This window comes from Mobula hypostoma, chromosome 1 (genome assembly GCF_963921235.1).
Source record: "Mobula hypostoma chromosome 1, sMobHyp1.1, whole genome shotgun sequence".
Lineage (NCBI taxonomy): Eukaryota > Metazoa > Chordata > Chondrichthyes > Myliobatiformes > Myliobatidae > Mobula > Mobula hypostoma.
In genome coordinates, this window is record NC_086097.1 from 100854828 (window position 1) to 100881119 (window position 26292).

Here is a 26292-nt window from a genome sequence, read left to right on the forward strand (position 1 = left end):
TAGCTGCATACAGGCGGAGGCTAAAGACTAAAGGTCCAGAGGTGACGTCAACAAAGAGGTGGCCATGGGAGGCAGAAGAGAAGAGCAGCTACAGGATTGCTTCAAATTAGTGCACTGGGCTGTGTTTAATGACTCATCTGTAGATCTGAATAAATATAACTGTGTGGCTAAGCAAAGCTCCAACGCCATATTCAAGTTTGCTGACAACACCACTGTCACTAGCTAAATTAGAGGTTATGATGAATCAGAATATAGAGGGAGACTTGAAAATCTGGCTGAGTGGTGCCATAGCAACAGCCTCTTACTAAAGTTAGCACGAGCAAGGAGCTGATTATTGACTTCAGGAGAAGGAAACCAGAGATCCCTGAGCCAGTCCTCATTGGAGGATCAGAGGTGGAGAGGGTCAGCAACTTTAAACTCTTTGGCATTATCATTTCAGAGGACCTGTCCTGGGCCCAGCATGTAAGTGCAAATATGAAGAAAACACAGCAATGCCTCTACTTCCTTAGGAGTTTGCAAAGATTTGGCATGACATCTAAAATTTTGACAAACTCCTACAGATGTGTAGTGGAGTGCATATTGACTGGCTGTATCACAGCCTGGTATGGAAACATCAATGCCCTTGAATGGAAAATCCTACAAAAAGTAGTGGAAACAGCCCAGTCCATCACAGGCAAACCCTGCCAACCACTGAGCACATCTACATGAAGAGTTGTCACAGGAAAGCAGCATCCATTACTGGGGACCCACCTGGACCACCACCATCCAGGCCATACTCCTTTCATGCTGTTACCATCAGGAAGAAGGTACAGGATCCCCAGGACTCTCACCACCACATTCAGGAACAGTTATTACCCCTCAGCAATCAAGCTCTCAACACTGTACATACCTACATTACACACTGCTTTGAATTTGGCACAAATCAAAAACATTCAATCCTATAACTTAAGTTACTGTATGAAAATTGATAAAATTCTACATTATCCATAATAAAGTTCCAAATTTTTACAGAATAGAAAAAAATGGCCATAATTTCCAAAGGAATAAATGTCTTGACATTTCTATCTTTTGTGGAAGCTCCAGTTAGCAACATTAAAATATTGCCAACTGGTTGTGCATATACCTCGAGAAGGCCTTAGGATCTTATGACAAGGAACTGAAAAAATCTGAAAAGCAGCTCTAAGCAGAAAACCAAAGAGGTGAATAAAGAATTACGTGGATGAAGTAGCAGAAACAGTCCTCTACATCAGAACAAGACTGCTGTTGCTCTGGGCCTTTTGCTAATCTAACTGACTGTTAGCCAGGCTGGCCTCAGACTCCTGCCACTGCATGTGCCCACAGATGTAAAGCTGTAGCGGTGTGGTATGAGGACCCAACTGAGGATTGTCTCTGCTCCGTCAGCTGCAAGGAACTATCCTAATATCTAGACTCTGTCACTTTCACAGGGTTTCTCATCAGCTGCACTGGCATATCTTCTGTGGAGAAGCATGATCAGCTGGTTCACAAGCTGCCAAATAAAGAACAGTACAACAGCCCTCTCTTTTCACAGCCACTGAATGACTAGCAAGTCTGTGTTATTATTGATTTAAATCAAGCCATCAGCACATTGTGCTTTCCAAAATGTTATTAATTGCCTGTACACCAGACTACATAAAGTTTTACTGCATACATTACTTTATCCATAAGTCTATACTTTACAATTTCATGGTATACATCGCCCATTATAGCAAACTGTGGAAATAGAGTTCCATGAAAGATCTTACAAATAAATCATTGGGGACTTATCCCTGAAAAGGAGTGTAATGCAGTACTAACCTAAGCCTATTACGTATAAGGCAATCTGCTCATTATGATTGCTGGGTGCAACTCAGCTTCCCCATTCATATCTCAGCAGTCAATTCTCAGCAAGAAGCTGATGGTAAAATACACAGCTTTTAGCCATCTCGGTACAAAACTGTTCGAAGACCTCAAATTGGCACAAAACTTAATCTATTAGGCAGCAGTGATCCCACCTTCTTGTTGTCCCTCAGATATGAAATAGCTAAGGTAACCATCTCAAAGTACTAGGAAGGTATCTCCTTAATTGGTCATTGTAAACTGACCCACGATTAGGCTAGGATTAAACAGGAAGATTATTGGGTGGCGTGGCTCAAAGGGGCTGAAAGCCCTACTTCCGGCTGTATCTCAATAAATAAATAAATGCACGTGTGCATCAGGAATTAGGTGTGTTTGTGATGGTTCATCAAGATAGATGAAGGAGTCAACTACTTCTAGAGTTTGACCATCGATGATGATGGATGAGAGGGAGTCAGTGTCCCGGGCAATGGCATTAGTCATCCCAAACCGCTTGCAGCCATGGGATATGTGGATGATCAGATGCTGTAGTTGGCCTTCTGTGTGGGTAGTCAGTACTGGGTCGTCAGTGAACAACAACTCATGGATGCAGACCTCGCGATTCTTGGTCTTGGAGCAAAGGCAAGCAATGTTAAAGAGTTTGCTGTCAGCTCTGGCAGGTAGCTAGATACTCTCGACACTTTCTCCAAAAGCATACTGAAACAGCAAGAACAAGGTGCCGAAGAGGGTCGGTGTCAGAACGCAGCATTGCTTTACACCGTTTCTCTCTGGAAAGGCTTCTGAAGTTGCGCTATTAAAGCAGACAGTACTGTGCATGCCTTCATGGAAGGAAGTGATCATGCCCTGTAGTTTTGGAAGACAGCCTATCTTCTACAGCAATCTGAAGAACCCAATTCTGCTGACCAGGTCAAACACCTTTGTCAAGTCAATGAATGTGATGAAGAGTGTTTTCTGTTGTCTCGACATTTCTCTTGTTGCTGGCATAGTGAGAAGATCCACAGTTGATCTGCCTGCTCTAAAACCACACTGTGAGTCTGGGTAGACACACTGAGCAAGATCCTGCAGCCAAGCCAAAACAACTCAGGTAAAGGCCTTTCCCATGTTGCTGAGGAGGGAGATGTCGCAGTAGTTGTTAAGCCACTGTGATTGGCCTTGTATTTGTACAAGGTGACAATGTTGGCATCTTGCATATATTGTGGAATGTAGCCTTTCTCCCAGCAGAAACAGAGGAACTTAAGCAGATGGTGTAGCAATGCTGGTTTGCCACTCTTCAAAACTTCTAGAGGGATACTATCATTTCCAGGGGTCTTCCCATAAGCGAAATAGTCAATGGCTTTGTTGAGCTCTTCCGGTGTGGAGTGCATCTAGCTCCTCCATGACTGGTAGATCTGGGATGGCCTCGAGTGCAGCGCTTGTAACCCTACGTTGTGTTCAACCCAGCAGTGAAGCTGCTTGCCTTGATCAGATATGACTTCTCCAGTCTTAGGCTTCAGAAGGGCAATCTTGGTGACAGAGGGACCTGTGGATTCCTTGATGACTTCATATATGGCTTACACATCCCCTGTGTCTACAGCAGTCTGGATACAGGTTCAGCCAGCAGATGTTGGTGTGGCGGCAAGCAACTTTCTAGACCTTGTTTCTCAGGGTGCTGGTGTTGGGATAATTCTTATAGGTAAGGAGGGCTTTTCTTTTGGCTTCAGTCACTGGTTCCATTTCTTCCCAGCTTTCCTCATACCAGTCTGCTTATATGTGTTCTCTCTTACTGAACCATATGCTTTTGATTGAATTGTTGTCATAGGTGGAGATTGACACAGTATCTTCAGAGAAGTCAGTGAACTTTTGCATTTGTTTGGCACCGAATGCACAACAAACGTTGATGCATGGTCAACACTTTCTCTTAGAGTGGTGCAGCTTTTTAGGTGCAATCCTCACTTTGCTGACTACCAGGGAGTGAGAGTGGTCAGTGTCACAGTCTGCACTGTGATAGCTGAAGGTGATAAAGACACTTCTGAAATCTGCATGCCTGGTGATGACCAGGACTAGCTGATGCCAATGGTGAGATCATTGGTGTTTCCATGAGACTTTGTGAAGCTCCTTGCATTAGAAATATATGTTGTTCATGCACAGTCCATGGTAACAGCACAGCTTTAGCAGACTCTACCCATTTTTGTTCATCTTACCCACTCCATATGGGCCCAAACAGCTGGGCCAGGCTTTGCCAGTCGAGAATTGAAGTTTCCCAACAGGTAGAACCCTTCAGTGCTAGGCATCTTGGATAATGCTTTATGCAGCGCCCCTTAGAAAAGATCTTTATCTTTGGGGGTGGCGCCAAGAGTGGAGGCATAGATGCTGATGAAGTTGACTAGGACAGATGATGCTGACAGGCAGAGAGGGAGGATTCTGTCTGTTCACCCCAATGGGAGCTCAACAGCTGCGGCAAGTGTATTCCTTACCGCAAAGCAGACACCATAGTCTTGGCTCTCCCGAGACTTCCCTTGACAAAAGAAGGTGTAGTTCAACCCTCCATAGAGCTGCTGTCTGCCAAATGAGTCTCCTGAAGGCAGACGACCTCAGTATTCAGTCTGCAGAGTTCTCTATGATGGCAGTCATACATGCTTCATAGGCTATTGGGTGTCATTAATGAGCCCAGGACACATGGTCCTGACATTCCAGCTTGCTATGTGAAGGGCAGGAGCCTTCTTGGTTCCTCTAAGTTTGCTTGGTCCACATCCTTTCTTAAACAAGGGGCCCAAAATTACTCACAATACTCCAAATGAGGACTCACCAGTGTTTTTAAGGCTTCAACATTACACTCTTTATATTCTAGTCCTCTAAAAATGAATGCTAACATTGCATTTGCCTTCCTCACCATTGACTCAACCTGCAAATTAACCTTTAAGGAATCCTGCACAAGGACTCCCAAGTCCTTTTGACTATAGACTTTTGAATTTTCTCACTATTTAGAAAATAGTCTATGCTTTTATTTCTTCTACCAAACTGCATGACTACACACTTTCCAACACACTGTACTCTACCTGCCACTTCTTTGATCATTCTCCTAGTCTGTCAAAATCCTTCTGTAGTCTCTGTTATTCCTCAACACTGTCTATCCCTCCAGATAACTTCTTATCATCTCTAAACTTGGCCACAAAACCACCAATTCCATCATCCAAATCATTAGCATATAACATAAAAAGAAGAGGTTCCAACGCAGACCTCTGCAGAATATCACTAGAAACCAGCAACCAACCAGAAAGGCTCCCTTTATTCCCACTCTTTGCCTCCTGCCAATCAGCCAATGTTTTATCCATGCTAGTATTTTTCCAGTAATACCATGGGCTCTTAACTTGTTAAATAGCCTCATGTGTGGCAGTTTAGCAAAGGCCTTCTGAAAAACCAAGTACACATCCTCCAATTCTCCTTGTCTACTCTGCTTGTTATTTCTTCAAAGAATTCCAATAGATTTGTCAGGCAGGATTTTCCCTTAAGGAAACCATGCTGACTTTGGCCTATTTTATCATGCGCCTCCAAGTACTCTGAAATCTCAATCTTAACAATCGATTCCAACATCTTCCCAACCACTGAAGTCGGACTCATTGGCGTATAATTTCCTTTCTTCTGCCTCTCTCCCTTCTTAAAGCATGGAGTGACATTTGCAATTTTCCTGTCTTCCAGAACCATGCCAGAATCCAGTGATTCTTGAAAGATCATTACTCATGTTTCCACAATCTCTTCAGCCCCTCTTTCAGAACCCTGAGGTGTACACCATCTGGTCCAGGTGACTTATCTACCTTCAGATCTTTCAGTTTCCCAAGCAACTTCTCACTAGTAATGGCAACTTTACTCTCTTCTTCCCCCTTAAAAACTCGAACTTCTGGCATACTGTTAGTGCCTTCCACAGTGAAGACTGACGCAAAATATTTATTCAGTTCTTCCACTATTTCCTTTGTCCCCATTACTACCTCTCCAGCATCATTTTCCAGTGGTTCAATATCTACTCTCACCTCCCTTTTACACTTTATGTATCTGAAGAAACTTTTGGTATCTTCTTTAATATTATTTGGTAGCTTACTTTCGTATTCCATCTTTTCCTTCTTAGTGTTTTTTTTTAGTTGTTTTCTGTTGGTTTTTAAAAGCTTCCCAATCCTCTAATTTACAACAAATTTTTGCTCTGTATATGCAGTCTCTTTGGCTTTTAGGTTGATTTTGGTTTTCTTGTCAGCCATGGTTGCATCATTCTGCCTTTAGAATACTACTTCCTGGGGATTTTCCTGGTGGTAACTGATGGAGTAACAACAATCTGCCATTGGTCCAACCTTAATTATCTTACTATTTCCAACCTATCTTAAAACTTCTTTTTTAAGTGTGATATTCTTTCATTATGACTGGAAGGAGTGCCAGAAGTACTAAGAAGGATGATCTCCCTGCTTCTTTGGATTCTATTATGGATTTGCTGCAAAGTCATACACGAGAGGCCTCTGTGAAGTTTCAACAATTCAGCTCTGCATTTAAACAAATAGATGGTAAATTAGATTCTATTCAACCAACTCTTAATGAACATGATAAACGTATAAAAATAATGAAGCAATTTTGTCGTCTCTAGAAATGGAAGTGGATGAATTGCAAAAGCTTTGTGAAAAGCAATCGAAGTCCAACGAAAAGTTGAGACAGAAGATGATCAACCTAGAAAATAGAAATAGAAGAAACAACCTATGGGTTCTGGGCCTCGAAGAATTAATCGAAGGTAATCATCCTATGGAATTTTTTGAAAACATTTTGCAAGAATTATTTCCAGAAATTTTGACGTCTTTGCCTATGATTGATCAAGTTCACAGACCTCCCGTATTTAGACCTAAGCGAGATAGACCAAGATCAGTAATAATCTGTTTCCATGAATTTAAAACAAAGGAACCGTTAATTCGCGAATCTCGTTGAAGAGGCATGATTGACTATAATGGTCGTAAGATTAGAATTGTCGAAGGTTACTCGCCTGAGGTTATACAGGAATGTGCTAAATTCAAAGAAGTTATGTCTGTGTTTTTTAACAAGGGTTTCAAGCCTTCCTTTCGTTACCCAGCCCGACTCAGAATCACACTTAAAAATGGTTCTTTCAAATGGTTTCGTTTGACTGTTGAAGCACAAAGGTTTTTAAAATCTGAAGGCTAGCTGTTTAATTTGTCTTTACATGAGGACACAAGATTAAATGAGAGACTTTAAATTCGCAGATCCCGTCGAAGGGGCATGATTGGTTATAGGTTGGAATATTAAAATTTTCGAAGATTATTCATTTGAAGTTATGCAGGAACATGCTAAGTTTAAACAAGCTTTGTTGGATTTTTTTTTAACAATGGTTTCAAGCTATCCCCTGGCTACTCAGTTTGACTGAGAATCTCGTTAAAGATGGATCCTTCAAATGGTTTCATTTGAATGCTGAAGCACAAAGACTTTTTAAATTTGAAGGCTAACTGCTTAGTCTGTTTTTTCATGAAGATACAAGATTAATGTTTAATGTCCTTCTATATGAATAATTGCATCTTTTACTTTTGGTAAACCTTTGTAACTAATTTCCTTTGTATTTTTAATACTGTATTTTTGTATATAAGAATTGAATTTCTTGTTTGGATATTGTTTTGTCTAGGTTGGAATAGAAATAACCTTGAAACTAATTGGAGCGATCACCAGGTTTTTTGGGGGGTTGTCCATAGTTGTAGATGCCAGCTTTCTATTGGTTGGCCTTCTTTCTTTGGGAGGTGGGCGGGGGTATGTTTTTTTTTTCTCAGAAGCTGTTTTCGAATTTTTAACCAACTTGTTGCTTGGTTACCATTTCTCAAGGTTTATGGGTTGGTTTTAACTTACATTTTAACCCTTCCTTTAAATAATATTAAAAATGGACCAAACTATTAACTTACTCAGTTTTAACGTGAAAGGGTTAAGTCACCCTGTTAAACGTAATAAGATTTTTGCTTATATTAATAAATTTAAAGACCCTATTATTTTCTTACAAGAAACTCACATAGGCAAATGTGATAATTTACGTTCTTTTAGCCGTTGGAATGGACTTTGTTTTCATTCTTCTTTTCAGGCCAAATCTAGAGGAGTTTCGATTCTTATAGATAATACACTTTCCTTTGTCCAACATAAAGTAGCGTCGGATACCAATGGATGTTTTGTTATAGTTTCAGGAAAAGTAGATAATAAATTAATAGTATTTGCCAATGTGTATGCCCCAAATGTAGATGATCCAGGATTCTTTGAGCGTTTCTTTTTTCGTTTTTACCAGATTTGAGTCTCTATTCTCTGGTGATGGGAGGAGATTTTAACTATTGGCTAAACCCAATGTTAGATCGATCATCTTCTAAACCAGTGTCCCTTAATAAATCAGCTTTGTTTATTCAATCTTTTTTTATTCAAGTGTGGTATTGTTGATGTTTGGCGTTTTTTACATCCTTTAGATAGGGAGTAGTCATTTTTTTCCTATGTCCATCGTACATGTTCCAGGATTGATTTTTTTTATCGATAGTCAAATGATTTCATCAGTTCATTCCTGTGTATATAAAGAGATTGCTGTTTCAGATCCTGCCCCTGTATTTCTATCTTTAAATCTCCCTGGTCTTCCTCAAACAAACAGATTTTAGCATTTTAATACAACTTTGTTATCTGGTAAGGAATTTTTAAAATTTCTAGAGAGGCATATTATTCTGTTTTTTGAATAGAATAAAAAGGAACAGACTTCTAATCTTACTGTATGGGATACTTTCAAGGCCTGTATTAGAGGACAAATTATTTCTTACACTGCGAGTGTTAAGAATAAAGCTAATAAAGAAAGAACTGAATTAGCCAATCAATTGAAACAATTAGATCAAAAATATGCTGTAGCTCCAGATCCTGTTTTATATAAAAGACGTGTCGAAGTTAAAACTAAATATGATCTTCTGTTAACATATCCAATTGAAACTGAACTTCTTAAAGATAAAACTCAATTTTACATTCATGGAGATAAATCAGGCAAAGTATTGGCCAACCAATTAAAAACTTCTGTAGTTAAATGACAAATTAAAGAAATTTGTAAAACTAATGGTGATAGGACAACTGATCACTCTGAAATAAATGATACCTTTAGAGAATTCTATTCTAAACTTTATAGTTCTGATTTCCCTAAAGATAGTACTGTGGTGAATAATTTCTTGATCAATTAAATATCCCTGCACTTTCTGCAGATAATTGCAAACCGATGGATCAACCCATTTCTTATGAGGAAATTGCCGAGGCTATATGTTCATTACACTCGGGGAAGGCTCCGGGTCCAGATGGATTTTCTGGAGAATTTTATAAGGCTTTTTCCTCATTAATTATATCGCAGTTACACTTAGTCTTTCTGGATTCTTTCAAATTGGATAGCTTGCCTCAATCTTTCTATGAAGCTTTTATTTTGCTTATCCTCGAAAAAGAACAAGGACCCAACTGAATGCTCTACATATAGACCAATTTCATACTCAATGTTGATACTAAAATCCTTTCTAAAGTTCTGGCTCGTAGGATTGAAAATATTTTACCTTCTATTATCTCTGATGATCAGACTGGATTTATTAAAAACTGACATTCGCATTTTAATATACGCCGTGTATTAAATATTATTTACTCTCCTTCTCAGGAGATATCAGAATGTGTGATATCCTTAGATGCTGAGAAGGCCTTCGATCGGGTTGAATGGAATTATTTATTTAAAACCTTAGAAAAATTTAATTTTGGACCAGATTTTATTCCATGGATTAAATTACTTTATTTATCTCCTTCTGCTCGGGTTCTTACTAATTTTCAAAATTCCAAACCATTTAAACTTCACCGCGGAACTAGACAAGGCTGTCAGTGGAGTTCTTTGCTCTTTGATCTAGCTTTAAAACCCCTAGCCATTGCTTTTCGAGAATCTAATGATATCCGTGGTATTTTAAGGCGAGGTATTACTCACAAAATCTCTCTTTACGCTGATGATATATTGTTTTTTATCTCTAATGTTGAGACCTTGTTACCTTGCATACTTTCTTTACTCTCCAGTTTCAGCCAGTTTTCAGGATATAAATTGATCCTACATAAGAGTGAATTATTTCCTTCAAATAATTTGGTATCAATTAATACTAATCTCCCTTTTAAAATTGTTAGGAATCAATTTACTTATTTGGGTGAAAGAGTCACTAAGAATTACAAACACCTGTTTAAAGAAAACTTTCTTACTTTATTGAACCATGTAAAAAGGATATCATTAAATTGGTCAACTTTTTCAATATCATTGATTGGACAAATTAATTCTATTAAAATGAATATTCTACCTAAATTTATATATCTTTTTCAGGCTTTACCCGTTTTTATTCCTAAATCCTTTTTTTGACTCTCTTGATCCTATTTTGTCCTCTTATATGTGGAAAAATAAACGTCCTTGATTAAATAAAGTTCATCTCCAAATATCTAAAAAGTCTGGAGGTTCAGCCTTACCCAATTTTAAGTTTTATTACTGGGCAGTTAATATACAATATCTTACGTTTTGGCTGTATTATATTAATCGTGTACACTGTCCGGTATGGGTTTCTTTAGAAACTAACTCTGTTAATAAATTATCTATTATTTCTCTTCTTGGATTCTCACTTCCTTTATCTGTAAGTAAACTAACTGATAATTTAATAGTTAACCATACTCTGAGGATTTGGATACAATTTAGAAACATTGAGAATTTCCCTTTCAAGTCCCACTTATTCTAACTCTTTTTTAACGCTCCATGACTGATTTAGTTTTTAAAGAATGGGACAATTTGGGTATTAAATGTTTTTGGGATCTGTTTGTTGGAGGAAATCTTTTTTCATTTGAGCAACTGTCAGCTTACCCAAAACTCACTTCTTTAGATACTTACAAATCAGAGACTTTCTCAGATCTCAATTATGCACATTTCCTATAAGCTCAGATAAGAACTTACTACACGCAATTTTCAATTTGACACCTTTTCATAATGGTTCAATATCTAATATTTATGGCATGTTACTGGAGACGAGGAATGTTCCTTTAGACAAAATTAAGAATCTCTGGGAATAAGATTTACAGACATCAATATCTGAGGAAACTTGGAATAAAATTTTTAAACTGGTTAATACTTCATCGTTATGTGCTCGCCATTCCCTCATACAATTTAAGGTGGTAGTAGAGCTCATATAACTAAGGATAAGCTATCTCGTTTTTATTCGGATATATCTCCCTACTGTGACAGATGTAATAATGGAGAAGCTTCATTAATTCATATGTTTTGGACTTGTCCGAGTCTTGAAAAATATTGGAAGGAAGTTTTTCAAGCTTTTTTTTACTTTTCAAAGTCAATTTTAAGCCTAATCCTCTGACGGCCCTATTTGGTATTGTTGCCGGACAAGATATCAAGCTGAAGATATCTGACTTACTTATTTTGACCTTTAGCTCTCTTATAGCTAGGAGGGTGCTTTTGTTTAGATGGAAAAATGTTTTTCCTCCTACTCATGCTCAATGGTTATATGACGTTATGTCATGCTTAGACTTAGAGAAGATTTGTTGTTCAATTTCTGAATCTCATCAAGACCTTCAAACATTGTGGGGACCTTTTCTGAATTATTTTCAAAACGTTCAATTCATTGTTTCAATTCAAATGTTGGCTATTATTATTTTTTATTATATGAGAAGGTATTTTAGCTTTTTTCTCCTTAATAAACAGCTTCGGTCTTGGTAGGGAGTTAGATTCTTTTTTTTGTAATAAATTAGTATATTTCAATATAACTACTGATTAACTTACATGAATATGGGGTAATGAGATTGTTATTATGGATAGATATAATGTAATTGGCAGTTTTAAAAAATCTTTTTTGACCTTTTATATATACTTCCTTGTACTCTGTATTCTTCTATGTAGAAACTAATAAAAAATATTGGAAAGAATACTACTTCCAGCTATAAGTTTCTTTCGGCCATGCTTCAGGGATGCCCACAATATCATGCACGCCAAACAGTAACTGTGCTACAAGTTCATCAGCCTTATTCCGTATACTGACTGCATTTCAATGTAACACCTTCAGTCCTATATTCATTACCCTGTTCAATTTTGTCCCTCTTTTACATTTCAACTCATCCTATTGAATGCAATTTTGCTCTATCATCAACCTAACCTTGCTGGCAGTCTCATTACACACTGCCTCTATTTGTAAACCAACTACCCTATCCTCAGCCCTGTCTCTCCAGTTTCCATCCACTTGCCAAATTAGTTTAAACCCTCCTGAACACCTCTAGCAAACTTGCAAGGATATTGGTTCTCCTCGGATACAGGTGTCACCCATCCCTTTTGTAGCCAGAAAAGATCCCAATGATCGAGAGACTTGAAACCCTGCCCCCTGCACAATTTCCTCAGCTAAATCATCCTATTTTTACTCTCACTTGTGTATGGCACAGGCAGCAATCCAGAAACTACTATCCTGGAGGTCCTGCTATTCAACTTTCTACCTAGCACCCTAAAATTTCTGTTCAGAACTTGCTCACCTTTCCTACCTATGTCATTGGTGCCAATATGTACCAAGACTTTTGGTTGCTCACCACCCGATCCAAGAATCCCTGATCCTGGCACCTGAGAGGCAACATACTATCCAGGTGTCTCTATCATGCCCACAGAATCTGGTCTCTATTAGCTATGGAAAATCCTATCACTGCTACAGTGCTCTTCACCTCTCTTCTCTTCAGAGCCACAGCACCAGACTCAGTGCCAGAGACCCGGTCACTGCGGCTCCCCCGGTAGTTCATCCCCCTCAACAGTATCCAAGGTGGTATACTTTATTATTGAGGGGAATAGCCACAGGGGTACACTGCATTGGCTGCCCATTTCCTTTCCTTCTCATGACACTCATCAGCAGCCTGCCAGCTCTCCAGCTGCTCTCCCATTACTTAGTTTTCTGGCTAATGGTACATACTTTGAATCTTTGAACTAATTCACCCAAATCTTGCCACTGTGTCCCCTTGTTTGAAACTTTTCCAGTGGTGAAAACATCTCAACCTACCAAGTCATATTCACTTCAATAAGCCAGAAGTCAAACACCACCAAGTTCACTGGACCAACCTGCACGACCTAAACATTACAGGTTAGCAAAACTATGACCACTTTGACGACTTTACATTAACATTACATTACTTTATAATTCTTATTTTGTATTCTAATTGTGTTATTTCTTGTAAAAATTGTGTATAGTTTGTGTTTTTCTTGTGAATGCTTCCATGACCCTATGTGCCTGTGTTGTTACTGGGAGTAAGTTTCTTATAGCAGTGGTACATACTGTACATGTACTTTTACTTAGGTCAAACTCAGCTTTGACTTTGGGAAAGAAACTACAGAACAGCACTGAATTTTCTCTGTACTCTCACAAATATGAGAAAATCTGCAGAACTTGGAAATCTGAAACAACACATGCAAAATGATGGAGGAATGCAGATGGTCAGGCAGGATTATTGGGAAAGAGTAAACAGTCGGCATTTCGGACCCTTCATCAGGACTGGAAAGAAAGGAAAGTCAAAGTAAGAAGGTGGGGGGAGGGGAGTAAGTCGTACAAAGTGGTAGGTGATAGGTGAAACCAGGAGAGGGGAGAGGGTAAAGTAAAGAGGGTGAGCTGGGAAGTTGATTGCTGAACTGGAGGGCTGGAGAAGGGGGAATCTGATAGGAGAGGATAGAAGGCCATGGAAGAAAGGGAAGGAGCAGGAGCACCAGAAGGGGTGATGGGCAGTTAGAGAGATATGGTGAGAGAGGAAAACAGGAATGCAGAATTGTGAAGGGGAGGGGGGCATTACCAGAAGTTTGAGAAATCGATATCCATGCCATCAGGTTGGAGGCTACCCAGATAGAATATAAAGTGTTGCTCCTCCAACCTGGGCGTGGCCTCATTGTGGGAGTAGAGGAGGCCATGGACTGACATGTTGGAATGGGAATGGGAAGTGGAATTGAAATGGATGGCTTCTGAGAAATTCTGCTTTTTCTGGCGATTGGTGTATAGGTGCATGGTGAAGCTGCCTCTCAGAGGTAGATTGGCCTGCTGAGTTCCTCTCTTTGTACTCCGTACATTTCCAGTGTCTGTTCAAATTACTTTCTAGCTGACCAGCAGCAGAAATAGCTAGTGTTGATACATACAGTGAGAAAGCAATTAGATCCCATATAAACCCAGAAAATTGCAACATGCCCATGTGCAAGGTACAGTTCCTCAAGCCTTTATTGGGCTTCATTACAACAGTACAGTAGGCCACAGACAGACAAGTCAGATGGGGATTTAATGTGGCAGGGAACAGGAAGCTGAGGCTCATCTTGGAGGACTGAACACAAATGCTGCATGACATGGTCATCCCAATTTACAGTGTGAGCATTGAATGCAGGACTAAGTCAACAGAGGGACTGTTTGGCTGTCTGGAGGGTTGCTGTTGTTCCTTCTGGTGCCTTGCGGTACATCGTTTCTTTAGCATTTTGTTTGTTTCTTTTTTCGAGGCCGAGTTGCTAGCCTGCCGCTCAATCCAGCACAGATGAAAAGTATGCAAGGATCCGGCCGGATTCAAATTCGCCTCACAGTCCGGTGTGGATGGCACTACACCACTGGCCTGCTTTCTCTGCTGAGTGAGGTGCTAATAGGACAGAATTTGCATCTCTTGTCGTGGCATGGGAAAGTGGTGGAAGGACAATGATTGGTAGAGACAGAACAGTAGATGAGGAAATCCTGAGGGAAGAGTCTCTTCAGAATGTTGAACGGGTAGATTAGTTTGGTGATAGAATCTCACTGAAGGTACCAGAAATTGGAACAGGTGATCCTTAGAAGGTGGAGGCTGGTAACCAGAAAGCACATGTAGGGATACTCTGTCCAGCAGAGTGGCAGAGAGTAGAGGTGCAGGAGATGTGGTCAAGTGTTCTACAAATGCGATAGTGTGGAAACCACTATCTCGGGGTCACCTGTGTGGAAAGTCTCATGATCAAAGCAGACACAGTAACTTGGAGAAGTCAGGAAGGGAGAAGGTATAGTCAAGATAACTGAAAGTCTGTAGGTGTGTAATGTATAATTGTTGCTAGTTTCTGTGAGATGGAAACAGAATCCAGAAAGGAAAGAACCACAATTGAAGCATGTGAAAGTGAGAGCAGAGTGGAAATTAGCTGTGAAAGTAGTGAACTTTGAGTTCTTTATTACTGGAAAAGTGTACAAGGTCAGACTTGTAGTTGCAGGTGTATATACAACCTCTGTGATAACCTCCTTGGTGAATCCAAAAATGCCTCTCTCAAATACCTTCAACTACCTTTAACTCACCAATGACAGCAAACAACTATTGAAGACACCAGCAACTCAAAAGAACTGCACAAATTGCCAAATCAAATAAATTAGCAAAGAATCTACACAATAATTAATGAACCCTAATGAAAGTGCTGGAAAATGCTATTTACATTATATTCAATTTTCAGGAGTTGGATCACTGGGTAAGGTCGTGTGAGGGTAGTGGTAAGCTGACTTAAATCCAGTGTTGTTGGGAAGCCCAGCACCTGAGCCTAATGACATGATAGAATACTGTGCAACTTGCAGCAGCTCATGTCTCATTGCATCCGTTTCATTTATCTAGCCTGGCGGCACAGCTCATGGGTCTGGAATGTGCCTACACAGCAGCCTGGCAAATAAATGAAGCTCATTTTGTTAATGGTGTACATTGCAGCTAATGAGTACCAGTAATAGAGAGAATGAAAGTTTAGTGTCATATCTAGTGCAATCAAGTGGGCTACTTTGAATTCGATGTTGAACTTCTTAACCTTTGCTGAAGCTGCACTCATCCAGAAAAGTCAAGATATTTCACCTCACCTGACTTGCATCTTTAAGGTGATGCAAATTCTTGAGCACATTATTAGCCTCAGAACACAAAGCCTCTGACCTGCCTCTGTAGTGACAATATTTATGTGGCTTCAATCTGCTTCACATCACATAAAGCTGTGCAAGGTTCAGAAAGATCATAGAGTGAAACACAGAGCTCTAAACTGTGGTGATCTGCCTGTTCTGTTTCATGCATTTAGTGCTCAGGAACTAACTCATTTACAAATATACATTCAGCACACTTCCAGTTGGAAATATACCAAAGACAATAGTTTGTATTCGTAAGTATCCTCACTGCAACTAAAACATGGGCATTACCAAGCCTAATTTCCACTCTCCCCCCACCCCCAGCAGTCCACACTATGCCTTTCCATTAATGGTTATTTATGATTTTGATCATTCTCAAAACTCCCTTTCCTCTCAATAGGAACTGCCCTCCTGACATTGATCTTATCCACTTATATTGCAGTATCCTCTCTGAAAATCTTGGTGTTCTTTCCCCATCCCGTGTACACTTCATCCTTCTATGGTTGCTATCTGAATGCTATTTTTCCCTTCATGCCACCTTCTAGGATTGCTGCAGGCCAATCAAGAACAGGTGAATGAAATTCATAATATACCATCAGAAACCATTTATGGAGGTTCTTGTGGCAAGAACTTTGTTTAAATAGATGAAAGAACACAGGCTGTATTCTTTAGATTTATCTATTTGAAATCAATTTTAAAAATTACTCTTCATAGCTTATTCATACTTCAGCATATTTCAGACTTACCCACACTAAAATGTAGTTAACACACCAGCAAGATAAAACAAAATTTTAACAAGAACATTTACTTCTAGACAAATAGCATAATCCAAGGAATGGAACATTTTCTTAGTGGTTGTGATTTTGTGGCAGCTAACCACCATGCATACTGAGTTCTTGGGTGTAGACCTGTAGATTCAAGTTGAATCCCAGCACGGCAGCTAGGGAATCAAGTAATTAAATAAATCTGGCAATTTAACCAAAAACAAGACTTGGTAACATTAACCATGGAAGTACTTGACTGTTGCAAAAAACTACCAGGTTCATTGTTTACCTACCATGTTTATCTCATCTGGCATGTGTATAATTTCAGAACCACTGATTGGTTGACCTTTAACTGACTCCTCAGTGGAAGCAACATAAGTATTATCAAGATCCTGAGAATTAATAAATTTTAAAAATCTATTTCCAAGAATCTACTTGTCAATTAATACAAATACATCTCAAGAAATTTCAGCATGTTGCATAAAATACTGATGCCCTGCCTTGCAAAGTGGCAACATGATTTTCACTGGTGGCATTCCAGTTTACAAATTTAAGAATAAAACTGCTGTGAATTACATACAAACTAGTCTGCATTTGAAAAAGGTTCTAGTGCTTTCCCAGCATATATGATGAATAAATTCTTCTCGGGCTTCCATCCAGTTTGTAGCTTGCATTTATTTACTAGTCTGAATTGAGAGACTGTGATCCTTAACATTCAATGAAACACGTAAGCAGTTAGGAAATACTATCCTCAGGCTTATTTTATCAGTTATTGGTTCTGAAGGAAGAAACTTCAAGTGTGCTCTGATTTATGGGTAAATATTTGAACTACACGACTGTACCCTTCTTTGACAGAACCATTTACATATTGTGAAGCACGCAAATCCAAAATCAGAATGCGTAAAAGATTGAAAGATAAAGTTTACAAAGTAAACTTAAAGGGAGTAAACTATATAGAAAGTCATGTCTGATTCCAAGAGCAAGATACTGCTGATTTTCTAAATCTGAAATCAGATCATCAGTCTGAAACATTTAACTTGATTTCTCTCTACAATGCTGTGACCTGCCCTGCTTTATTTAAGAGTGTCTCAGTGTTACTGGGTGCTATATCTGGGAGGTTACACCAATGGTTTCCTGTTTGAGAAGTTCCTGATAAGTTCTATCACTGCAAATGTTAAGTTATGCTTATGTTTCTCAGAAGAAATTGAGGAGATAAGTCCAATTCACCCAGATCCAATAAAATTGATCTTGTGAATATATGGCAATGAACAATCCTAGAAAATTTCCAGATCCTTACATGGTAGTAATCCTCAATGCAATAGCTTAAATTTTCATTAAAAATTGTCATTGCAATTTGCATAACAATTATTAACATTATCTTTGAGATCACCAAATACATAGCTACAAAACACATTATGCAACATTTCTCTGCATTGGTTTTAACTTACCTGCCAGTCTTTCTCACAGCACTTCTTTTCAGTATCATATTTTACCATCTCAAAGTCAGAGCTGCCCCAGTTCTGCACATGACGTCGACTTCCAACTTTCTTATCCCCCTCAGGCAAGGGACCTGTACGCCGACGATCATCCAGGAAATTTCTAAATGGATTCCTGTCAACTTTTCCTTCCTAAAAATTGGGATAAAGTAGTTCTTATTATTTTCTATCCCTTTCATGTTATTTTGCCACATTATGAGCATAGTAACAAAAATATAACCATGTGCTATCTTTCAGATCACTCAAAGTTTCAAAATTGATGAGGTCAAAATTGATGATGCCAGAGGTCAATTTTTTAAGCATGTATTCTTACTTCCAGCACAGCAAACATAGAAAACTTAAAAAACCTACAGCACAATACAGGGCCTTCGGCCCACAAATCTGTGCCGAACATGTCCCTACCTTAGAAATTACTAGGGTTACCCATAGCCCTCTATTTTTCTAAGCTCCATGTACCTATCCAAGAGTCTCTTACAAGATCCTATCGTATCCACTTCCACCACCATCGCCGGCAGCCCATTCCCTGCACTCACCACTCTTTGCGTAAAAAACTTACCCCTCACATCTCCTCTGTACCTACTTCCAAGCACCTTAAAACTGTGCCCTCTTGTGCTAGCCATTTCGGTCCTTGGAAAAAGCCTCCCACACGATCAATGCCTCTCATCATCTTATACACCTGTATCAGGTCACCTCTCATCCTCTGTCTCTCCAAGGAGAAAAGGTCAAGTTCACTCAACCTATTCTCGTAAGGCATGCTCCCCAATCCAGACAACATCCTTATAAATCTCCTCTGCACCCTTTCTATGGTTTCTACATCCTTCCTGTAATGAGGCGACCAGAACTGAGCACAGTACTCCAAGTGGGGTCTGACCAGGGACGATTGATGAAGACCAATGCACCATATGCCTTCTTAACCACACAGTCAGCTTGTGCAGCAGCTTTGAGTGTCCTAAGGACTCGGACTCCAAGATCCCTCTGATCCTCCACACTACCAAGACTCTTACCATTAATACTATATTCTTCTAGCATATTTGACCTACCAAAATGAACCGCTTCACACTTATCTGGGTTGAACTCCATCTGCCACTTCTCAGCCCAGTTTTGCATCTTATCAATGTCCCGCTGTAACCTCTGACAGCCCTCCACACCATCCATAACACCCCCAACCTTTGTGTTATCAGCAAATTTACTAACCCATCCTTCTACTCCCTCATCCAGGTCATTTATAAGAATCATGAAAAGTAGGGGTCACAGAACAGATCCCTGAGGCACACCACTGGTGACCGACCATGCAGAATATGACCCGTCTACAACCACTCTTTACCTTCTGTGGGCAAGCCAGATCTGGATCCACAAAGCAATGTCCCCTTGGATCCCATGCCTCCTTACTTTCTCAATAAGCCTTGCATGGGGTACCTTATCAAATGCCTTGCTGAAATCTATATACACTACATCTACTGCTCTACCTTCATCAATGTGTTTAGTCACATCCTCAAAAAATTCAATCAGGCTCGTAAGGCACGACCTGCCTTTCAGAAAGCCATGCTGACTATCCCTAATCATATTATACCTCTCCAATTGTTCATATATCCTGCCTCTCAGGATCTTCTCCATCAACTTACCAACTACTGAAGTAAGACTCTCTGGCCTATAATTTCCTGGGCTATCTCTACTCCCTTTCTTGAATAAGGAAACAACATCCGCAACCCTCCAATCTTCCGGAACCTCTCCCGTCCCCATTGATGATGCAAAGATCATCGTCAGAGGCTCAGCAATCTCCTCTCTCGCCTCCCACAGTAGCCTGGGGTACATCTCATCCAGTCCTGGTGACTTGATGCTTTCCAAAAGCTCCAGCACATCCTCTTTCTTAATATCTACATGCTCAAGATTTTCAGTCCGCTGTACATCACCCCTACAATCGCCAAGATCCTTTTCCATAGTGAATACTGAAGCAAAGTACTCATTAAGTACCTCTGCTATCTCCTCCGGTCGGGCTAAGTCCCCATGTCTTCCTTCAGTAAGCTGTTTAAGTGTTCCCTGCCATTTGTACTCTCCATTACATAATAGAGATCATTTGGCCCCACAGATCTCCCCGCCATTCAATGTGACAATGGCTGATCGGCCCCAGGACTCATCGAATCCATGCCAGCCTCCATGGCCATTGATTCCTGAAAAGCGGGATTATACCAGGTTAAGCCTCTGGCTTGATAGAGTGAGGGATATACAAGCTTACAGAGTTGATGAGATACATTTCTGCTGCTGATGGTGGTCCACAGCACTTCATGGATGCCTATTTCTGAGTTGCCAGTTCTTTTTAGAGTCTTATCATCAGGATTGCTTAATGACATTTCCAGTACACAAGTGTAATGGAAAATAAAATAATTTTTACTCCAGATCCAATATGGCACAAAAAAACACAATGTTAAGGAACACAATAATAATCTTTTAAAAACACTCAATAAATATAAATACGCAAGATAATTTATATGTATAGATTGATTATATGTCTATAAAGTGACGCCAGGCACTGGATTGTCTGTGGTGTGTGGTGACTTTTAGCATAATAAAGTCCCACCTTCGCAACAAGTGTTCAAGTGCTCACTGCCACCAGGGCTGACAGAGCTGGCAGCTATATCCTTCAAGACACTGCCAGTTCAGTCATTACCCCTTAGAGGGTTTTGGGCTAAATGCAGGTAGATGAGACTAGCTTACTTGGCAAACAGTCAACATTCATGAATTGGACCAATGGGGCCTGTTTTTGTGCTGTACCACACTAAATACAGTGTCAGTTTCAGTGCTTCTTCCAAATGTTGTTCCACATGAAGAAATACAAATTGGAGGGAAGCCATGTTTGACCTGATACCCTAAGACCTCAAGGGGTTTGGAGTTAACATTGCTGGGTTGCTCCTTCTAACCTGCATACCATTATATTGGCATCTCCGGTGACTCTGTCCAGTCAGATATTGTGATGTAAGAGTCTGACCCATGGTTTAAGTCTGACTCTGATTACAACCATATCAGTTTGCTGCTGACAAGCCAATGAACCACTCTTAAATTAGATACCTAAATGTTTGTCAGAAAGACTTCGTATGGTTGAATGAATTGAGAGTGACTTTGCTGTGTCTACATTCAATGACAGATGATCCATCTGATTTTATTCTTTGTGATTCTAGTGATAATATAATTACTGGGTGGCTTATTTACTGGGTCCCTTTCAGAGTTGAGCTTTCAAACCGCCTGTACAGCCTGGCATTTTTGCAGTGTGAACCGAAGTCTCGAGGGTGCAGGATGGTTGCGGGCTGGACCGAACTGAGATGGCGGGGCCTGGGTCTGAGAGCAAAGAATGAGCCAGTGTTTGGCCGATTTAAGCATTGGGCCAGATTGAAAAGGTGAAGGTGTTAGGAGCGGAGGAGAGGGACGGGATGGTGTTCAGCTCACTGCTCCACAAGGTTTGCTCATCTTTGCACTGAACTGAGGCTGTGGCCTGCAACTAATGGGCTCCTGGACCTGCTAGTGATGACTGGCTTTGTGGCTGTGAACTTACTTTTGTGAACTGAATGTTATTTACTTCCTCTTTATTGTTTGCACGATTTGTTCTTTTCTTTTTGCACATTGGGTGTTTGGTGGTCTTTTTAAGTTGGTTCTGTTGGGTTTCTTTGTTTTGTGGCTATTTGTAAGGTGGCGAATTTCAAGGTTGTATACAGTACACATTGATAATAAATGCACTTTGAATTTTGTTAAGCTATTTTTCACAGTGATTTGAGAGTCAACAACATTGAATGGGCCAGGTATAGAAGGAAGATTTCCTCTTCACATTTTAGTGAACTTTATGGATTTTCTACAACAATCCAGTGATTTTTGAGGAATAGTTGCAATTATTCTAATTTACACATTAATTGAACTTAACTTCTACACCTGTCATGGTGGGATTTAAACTCTGGTTTCTGGACTGTTAGTCCTGGCCCTAAGCCATGGTGGGATTTGAACTTGCATTTCTGGACTGTTAGTCTTAACGCTAGTACAGTAACTTAACCACAGCCCCATCACTGTCACACCATCAATGAAAGAGGCACATCCACACCGAAATGGTCAACCGGACTGCTGCCAGCGCTCTCACAACCATCTTCTTCCACCTTTTTAAATTGCTTTTCTTAGTTTTCGCAATACCATACTATGAACTCAATGCCAATGTCTTCAGGACCCTCAGTGGTTGCCAGCACCCAAACTCCAAACCTAATCACCTTTTTGCATGAACATTTACTAGACAGTTTCTAACAATTAGGGAATTTATTTATGTATATGGATTAGAGAAGTAATGGTTGTTCTCCTTAGACCAGAGATCTTTCGACACACTCAGCGATTCAGGAACACTTTCTTCCCCTCTGCCATATGATTTCGAGGTGGACATTGAACCTATGAATACCACCTCACTACTTTTTTTTATTTGTTTGTTTTTTTTTAACTATTTATTTTAAATAGAAACATAGAAAACTTACTGCACAATGCAGGCCCTTCAGCCCACAATGCTGTGCCAAACATGTATTTATTTTAGAAATTACCTAGGGTTACCCATAGCCCTCTATTTTTCTAAGCTCCATGTACCTATCCAGGAATCTCTTAAAAGTCCCTAACGTATCCACCTTCACCACCGTGGCCAGCAGCCCATTCCACGCACTCACCACTCTCTGCGTAAAAAAAATTACCCCTGACATCCCCTCCATACCTACTTGCAAGCACCTTAAAACTGTGCCCTCTCATGTTAGCCATCAGACTCACTGCTTCAGTTTTAACTTAACTATTTAATAGATATACGTTTGTATATATATTCTGTATATGCATGTCTGTGTGTGTGTGTATGTGTATATATATATATATAATAAATAAATAAATATATGCATGTGTCTGTACTTATTGCAATTCAGGGTTTATTTCTCTATATTTATTTATCATGTATCGTATTGCTGCCGTAAAGTTAACAAATTTCATGACATATGTCGGTGATATCAAACCTGATTCTGATTCTGAGCGGATCTGATAGAAGTACGTATGTAAAGATATAGACAGAACAGGTAGAGCAAATTTCTTACTGCTAACAAAGGGATCAAGAACCAAAATGAAGGTAATTGACCAAAAGTCCAAAGGCAATGTAATGGCAATGGCACAGCTATTAAAGCCGTTGTCTCAAACCTTAGTAACACATGTTTCATCCTATCCTTTGCTGCTGTATGTGCAGATTTTCCCTGCAAATTTCAAAGTCTATTGTAACATATACAATATATGTTACAATGTACTATCTTGTGATTCATTTTCTTGCAGGCATTTACAGAGAAAATAGAATTTTAGGAAGAACTTTAGATTTACAAGGACTGACAAATACCAAAATACAAAAGAGAAAATGCCAATAAAAATAATACTGAGAACATGAGTACTTGAAAATAAGTCTGCAGACTGTGGAATTAGTTCAGAGAAGTGATCAATGAGCCTGATGGTTGTAGGGTAATAACCGATGCTGGTGGTGTGAGAACTAAGGCTTCTGAACCTCCTGTCCAATGGTAGTAATGAGAAGAGGACATGGCCTGGATGGTGGGTGGTCTTTAATGATGGATGCTGCTTTCTTCTGGCAGCGCTCCCTGTAACTGAACTCAATGGTGAGGAGGACTTTGCCTGTGATGGCCCAATGTATCCACCACATTCCATCACCTTTTCTGTTCCTTGGCATTGGTGTATCCATGTCAGGCCAGGATACAACTAGTTAGGATACTCTCCAGCGTGCACCTATAGGAGCTTATCAAAGATTTTTCAGACCTGCCGAATCTACATACACTTCTACAAAAGTAGAGGTGCTGTGATGCCTTCTTTGTGACAACACTTATGTACTGGTCCCAGGACAGATCCTCTGATACGTTAATGCCAAGTAATTTAATGCTACTGACCACCTCTGTTCTTTAAACTGACATGAGGCTGTTTAACAGGAAGGGTACTTGCATGGATAGAAAATTGGCTGCCAGTGACTAGTAGTGTTCTGCAGAGGTCGGTGTTGGGACCCCATTTTTCACATTATGTGTCAGTAATTTGGATGACGGAATTGATGGGCTTGTAGCCAAGTTTGTGGCTGGCACAAAGCTAGGTGGAAGGGCAGGAAGTGTTGAGGAAGCAGTAAATCTGAAGAAAGATGTAGACAGATCAGGATAATGGGCAAAGAAGTGACAGGTGGAATCCAGTTTTGCGAAGTGTATGGTCATGCACTTTGTTAATGAGAGAGATCAGAGGAGAATAGCCAGACTGATTCAAGCTGACAGGAAATCAAATAACCACACATAACAACAGTAGTGTACACAGCAGCATCTCTGAATGTTCAACATGCCGAACCTTGAAGTGGATGGGCTACAACAGCAGAAGACTGAATGTAAATTCAGTACAGCAGGCACCTAATAACATGAAGACTCATCACTGTGTGTATGTATAAAATGAGCAGAGTAGGAGGTTACACATACAGCCCTGTGGTGAACCTGTGCTGATGGCGAGTGTGGGAGAAGTTGTTACCAATCTATCAGTGAGGAAATTGAGGATCCAGTTGCATAGGACAGTACTGAGATCTAGGTCTTGAAACTTACTGATGAATTTCCAGGGGATGATAGTGTTGAATGCTGAGCTGTAGTTAGTGAAGAACATCTATTCACATACATCTTCATCGTCCAGATTTTCCGGAGCTGAGTGAAGAGCCAATGAAATAGTATCTGCTATTGACCTGTTGTGAATATAGGCATATTGGAGTGGATCCCAGTCACTCCTCTGGAATAGATACGCTTCATGACTAACCTCTTGAAGCACTTTATCATGGTGGATATATCTGCTACCTATCAATAGTCATTGAGGCAGGTTACCATGTTCTTCTTGGGCACCAGTATGGTCGATGCCTGCCAAAGCAGGTTGAAGATGTCGCTAAACACTTCAGCCAGTTGATTAGCACAAGTCTTCTGTACTTGGCCAGATATTCCATCTGGGTCAAATGCCTTCAATGGATTCATCCTCCTAAAGGAAGCTCTCACTTTGGCCCCAGAGGCTGAGATAACAGGGATGTCGAGGGTTTTGTCCCCCAAAGTGCAAATGGCATTGAGTTAATCTGAGAGCATTCTTGATGGTAGTGTAGCAGTGGCCATGTATGTTGGGTCCTCTGTGCTGCCTGCAGGTGCTGTACTGGTGACAGTGGGGCAGAGATTTTGTCAAGCTAGCCTGATTGAAGTCCGTAACAAGGATGAGAAAGGCATCAGGGTATGCCATATTTTGTTTATTAATCATGGCACTCAATACATTGAGTGCTAGCTTTGGCATCTGCCTTTGGCGATATGTAAATTGCAGTCAGCTTCAGGGCAGCAAACTCTATTGGTAAGTAGATTGGTGGGCACATAATCATTAGTTGTTCCAGGTCGGGACAAAAAGGGTGAGCAACACCGTGAGGTTTATCATGAAGCGGTCGATGCCGCCTCTGCCCTTTCCTGATACAGGTCCAATTCACCAAGTGGCTTGAGAACCTCTCAGGAAGGAGTACAGTGTCCGGAGTTCATAGGGTAAGCCATGTCTCAGTAGAACAGAGAATGTAGCAGTCTCTCATTTCTCTCTGATACAGCAATCTTGCTCTTGGACAATCTTACACTCCAACACTGCATGTTGGCCAGGAGAATGCCAGGGAGTGGTGGCCTTGTTCCTTGTCATTTCAGTCAGGACTGAAGTCCCTCCTGTGATCACACTTCCTTCCGAGTGGCTATCTTGTTACTTCCAGGTGCTATACCTGCATTCCAGAGAGTTGAGTTCGCCAAGTCTTTCAGGTTCACCAGGAGATCATAAGATTGCTAGTGCATTTAAATTATTCAAAAGTCTGTTTTTAAAAAAGGAAATTACAGGCTGAAAACTCCAGCACTAACAGTTCAGAAGACATAAGTCCAGTGTTTTTTTTTGTGAGCTGACCACAAAACATCACCTTCTACTGCCAGTGCCATTTTTCCACAATAGCAATAGAAGCTGACAGCAGGACCAGAAAAAAAACTCACGACAATTTCATATGGTTCCTTTGGGTGCTCCAGCTTCCTCCTATTAATTGGTCACTGTTAGTAAAGGTTCAAAGGTTCATTTATTATCAAAGTATGTATGCAGTATACAACTCTGAGATTTGTCTTCTCTAGATAGCCACAAAGCAATGAAAATCACTGAGGTTGTTTAAAGAAAAACATCAACACCTCTCCATGCAAAAAATAATGTAAATGGCAATGAACATCAAAGCCCCCT

At 40.1% G+C, this 26292-nt stretch overlaps 1 protein-coding gene across 9 annotated transcripts in view; it reads right to left on the minus strand.

Annotated features, from left to right (window-relative positions):
* The window catches only part of LOC134349452 (uncharacterized), a 420820-nt gene that overhangs the window by 129032 nt on the left and 265496 nt on the right, over positions 1-26292 (minus strand). For all 9 annotated transcript variants that reach the window (XR_010018683.1, XM_063053823.1, XM_063053798.1 and 6 more), the window contains one exon: positions 17962-18141. Coding sequence is in view for 8 of the 9 variants with exons in the window: in XM_063053823.1 (XP_062909893.1) it covers positions 17962-18141 (180 nt within the window). In the remaining variant the exon portion in view is untranslated. The remainder of the gene's footprint in view (positions 1-17961; positions 18142-26292) is intronic.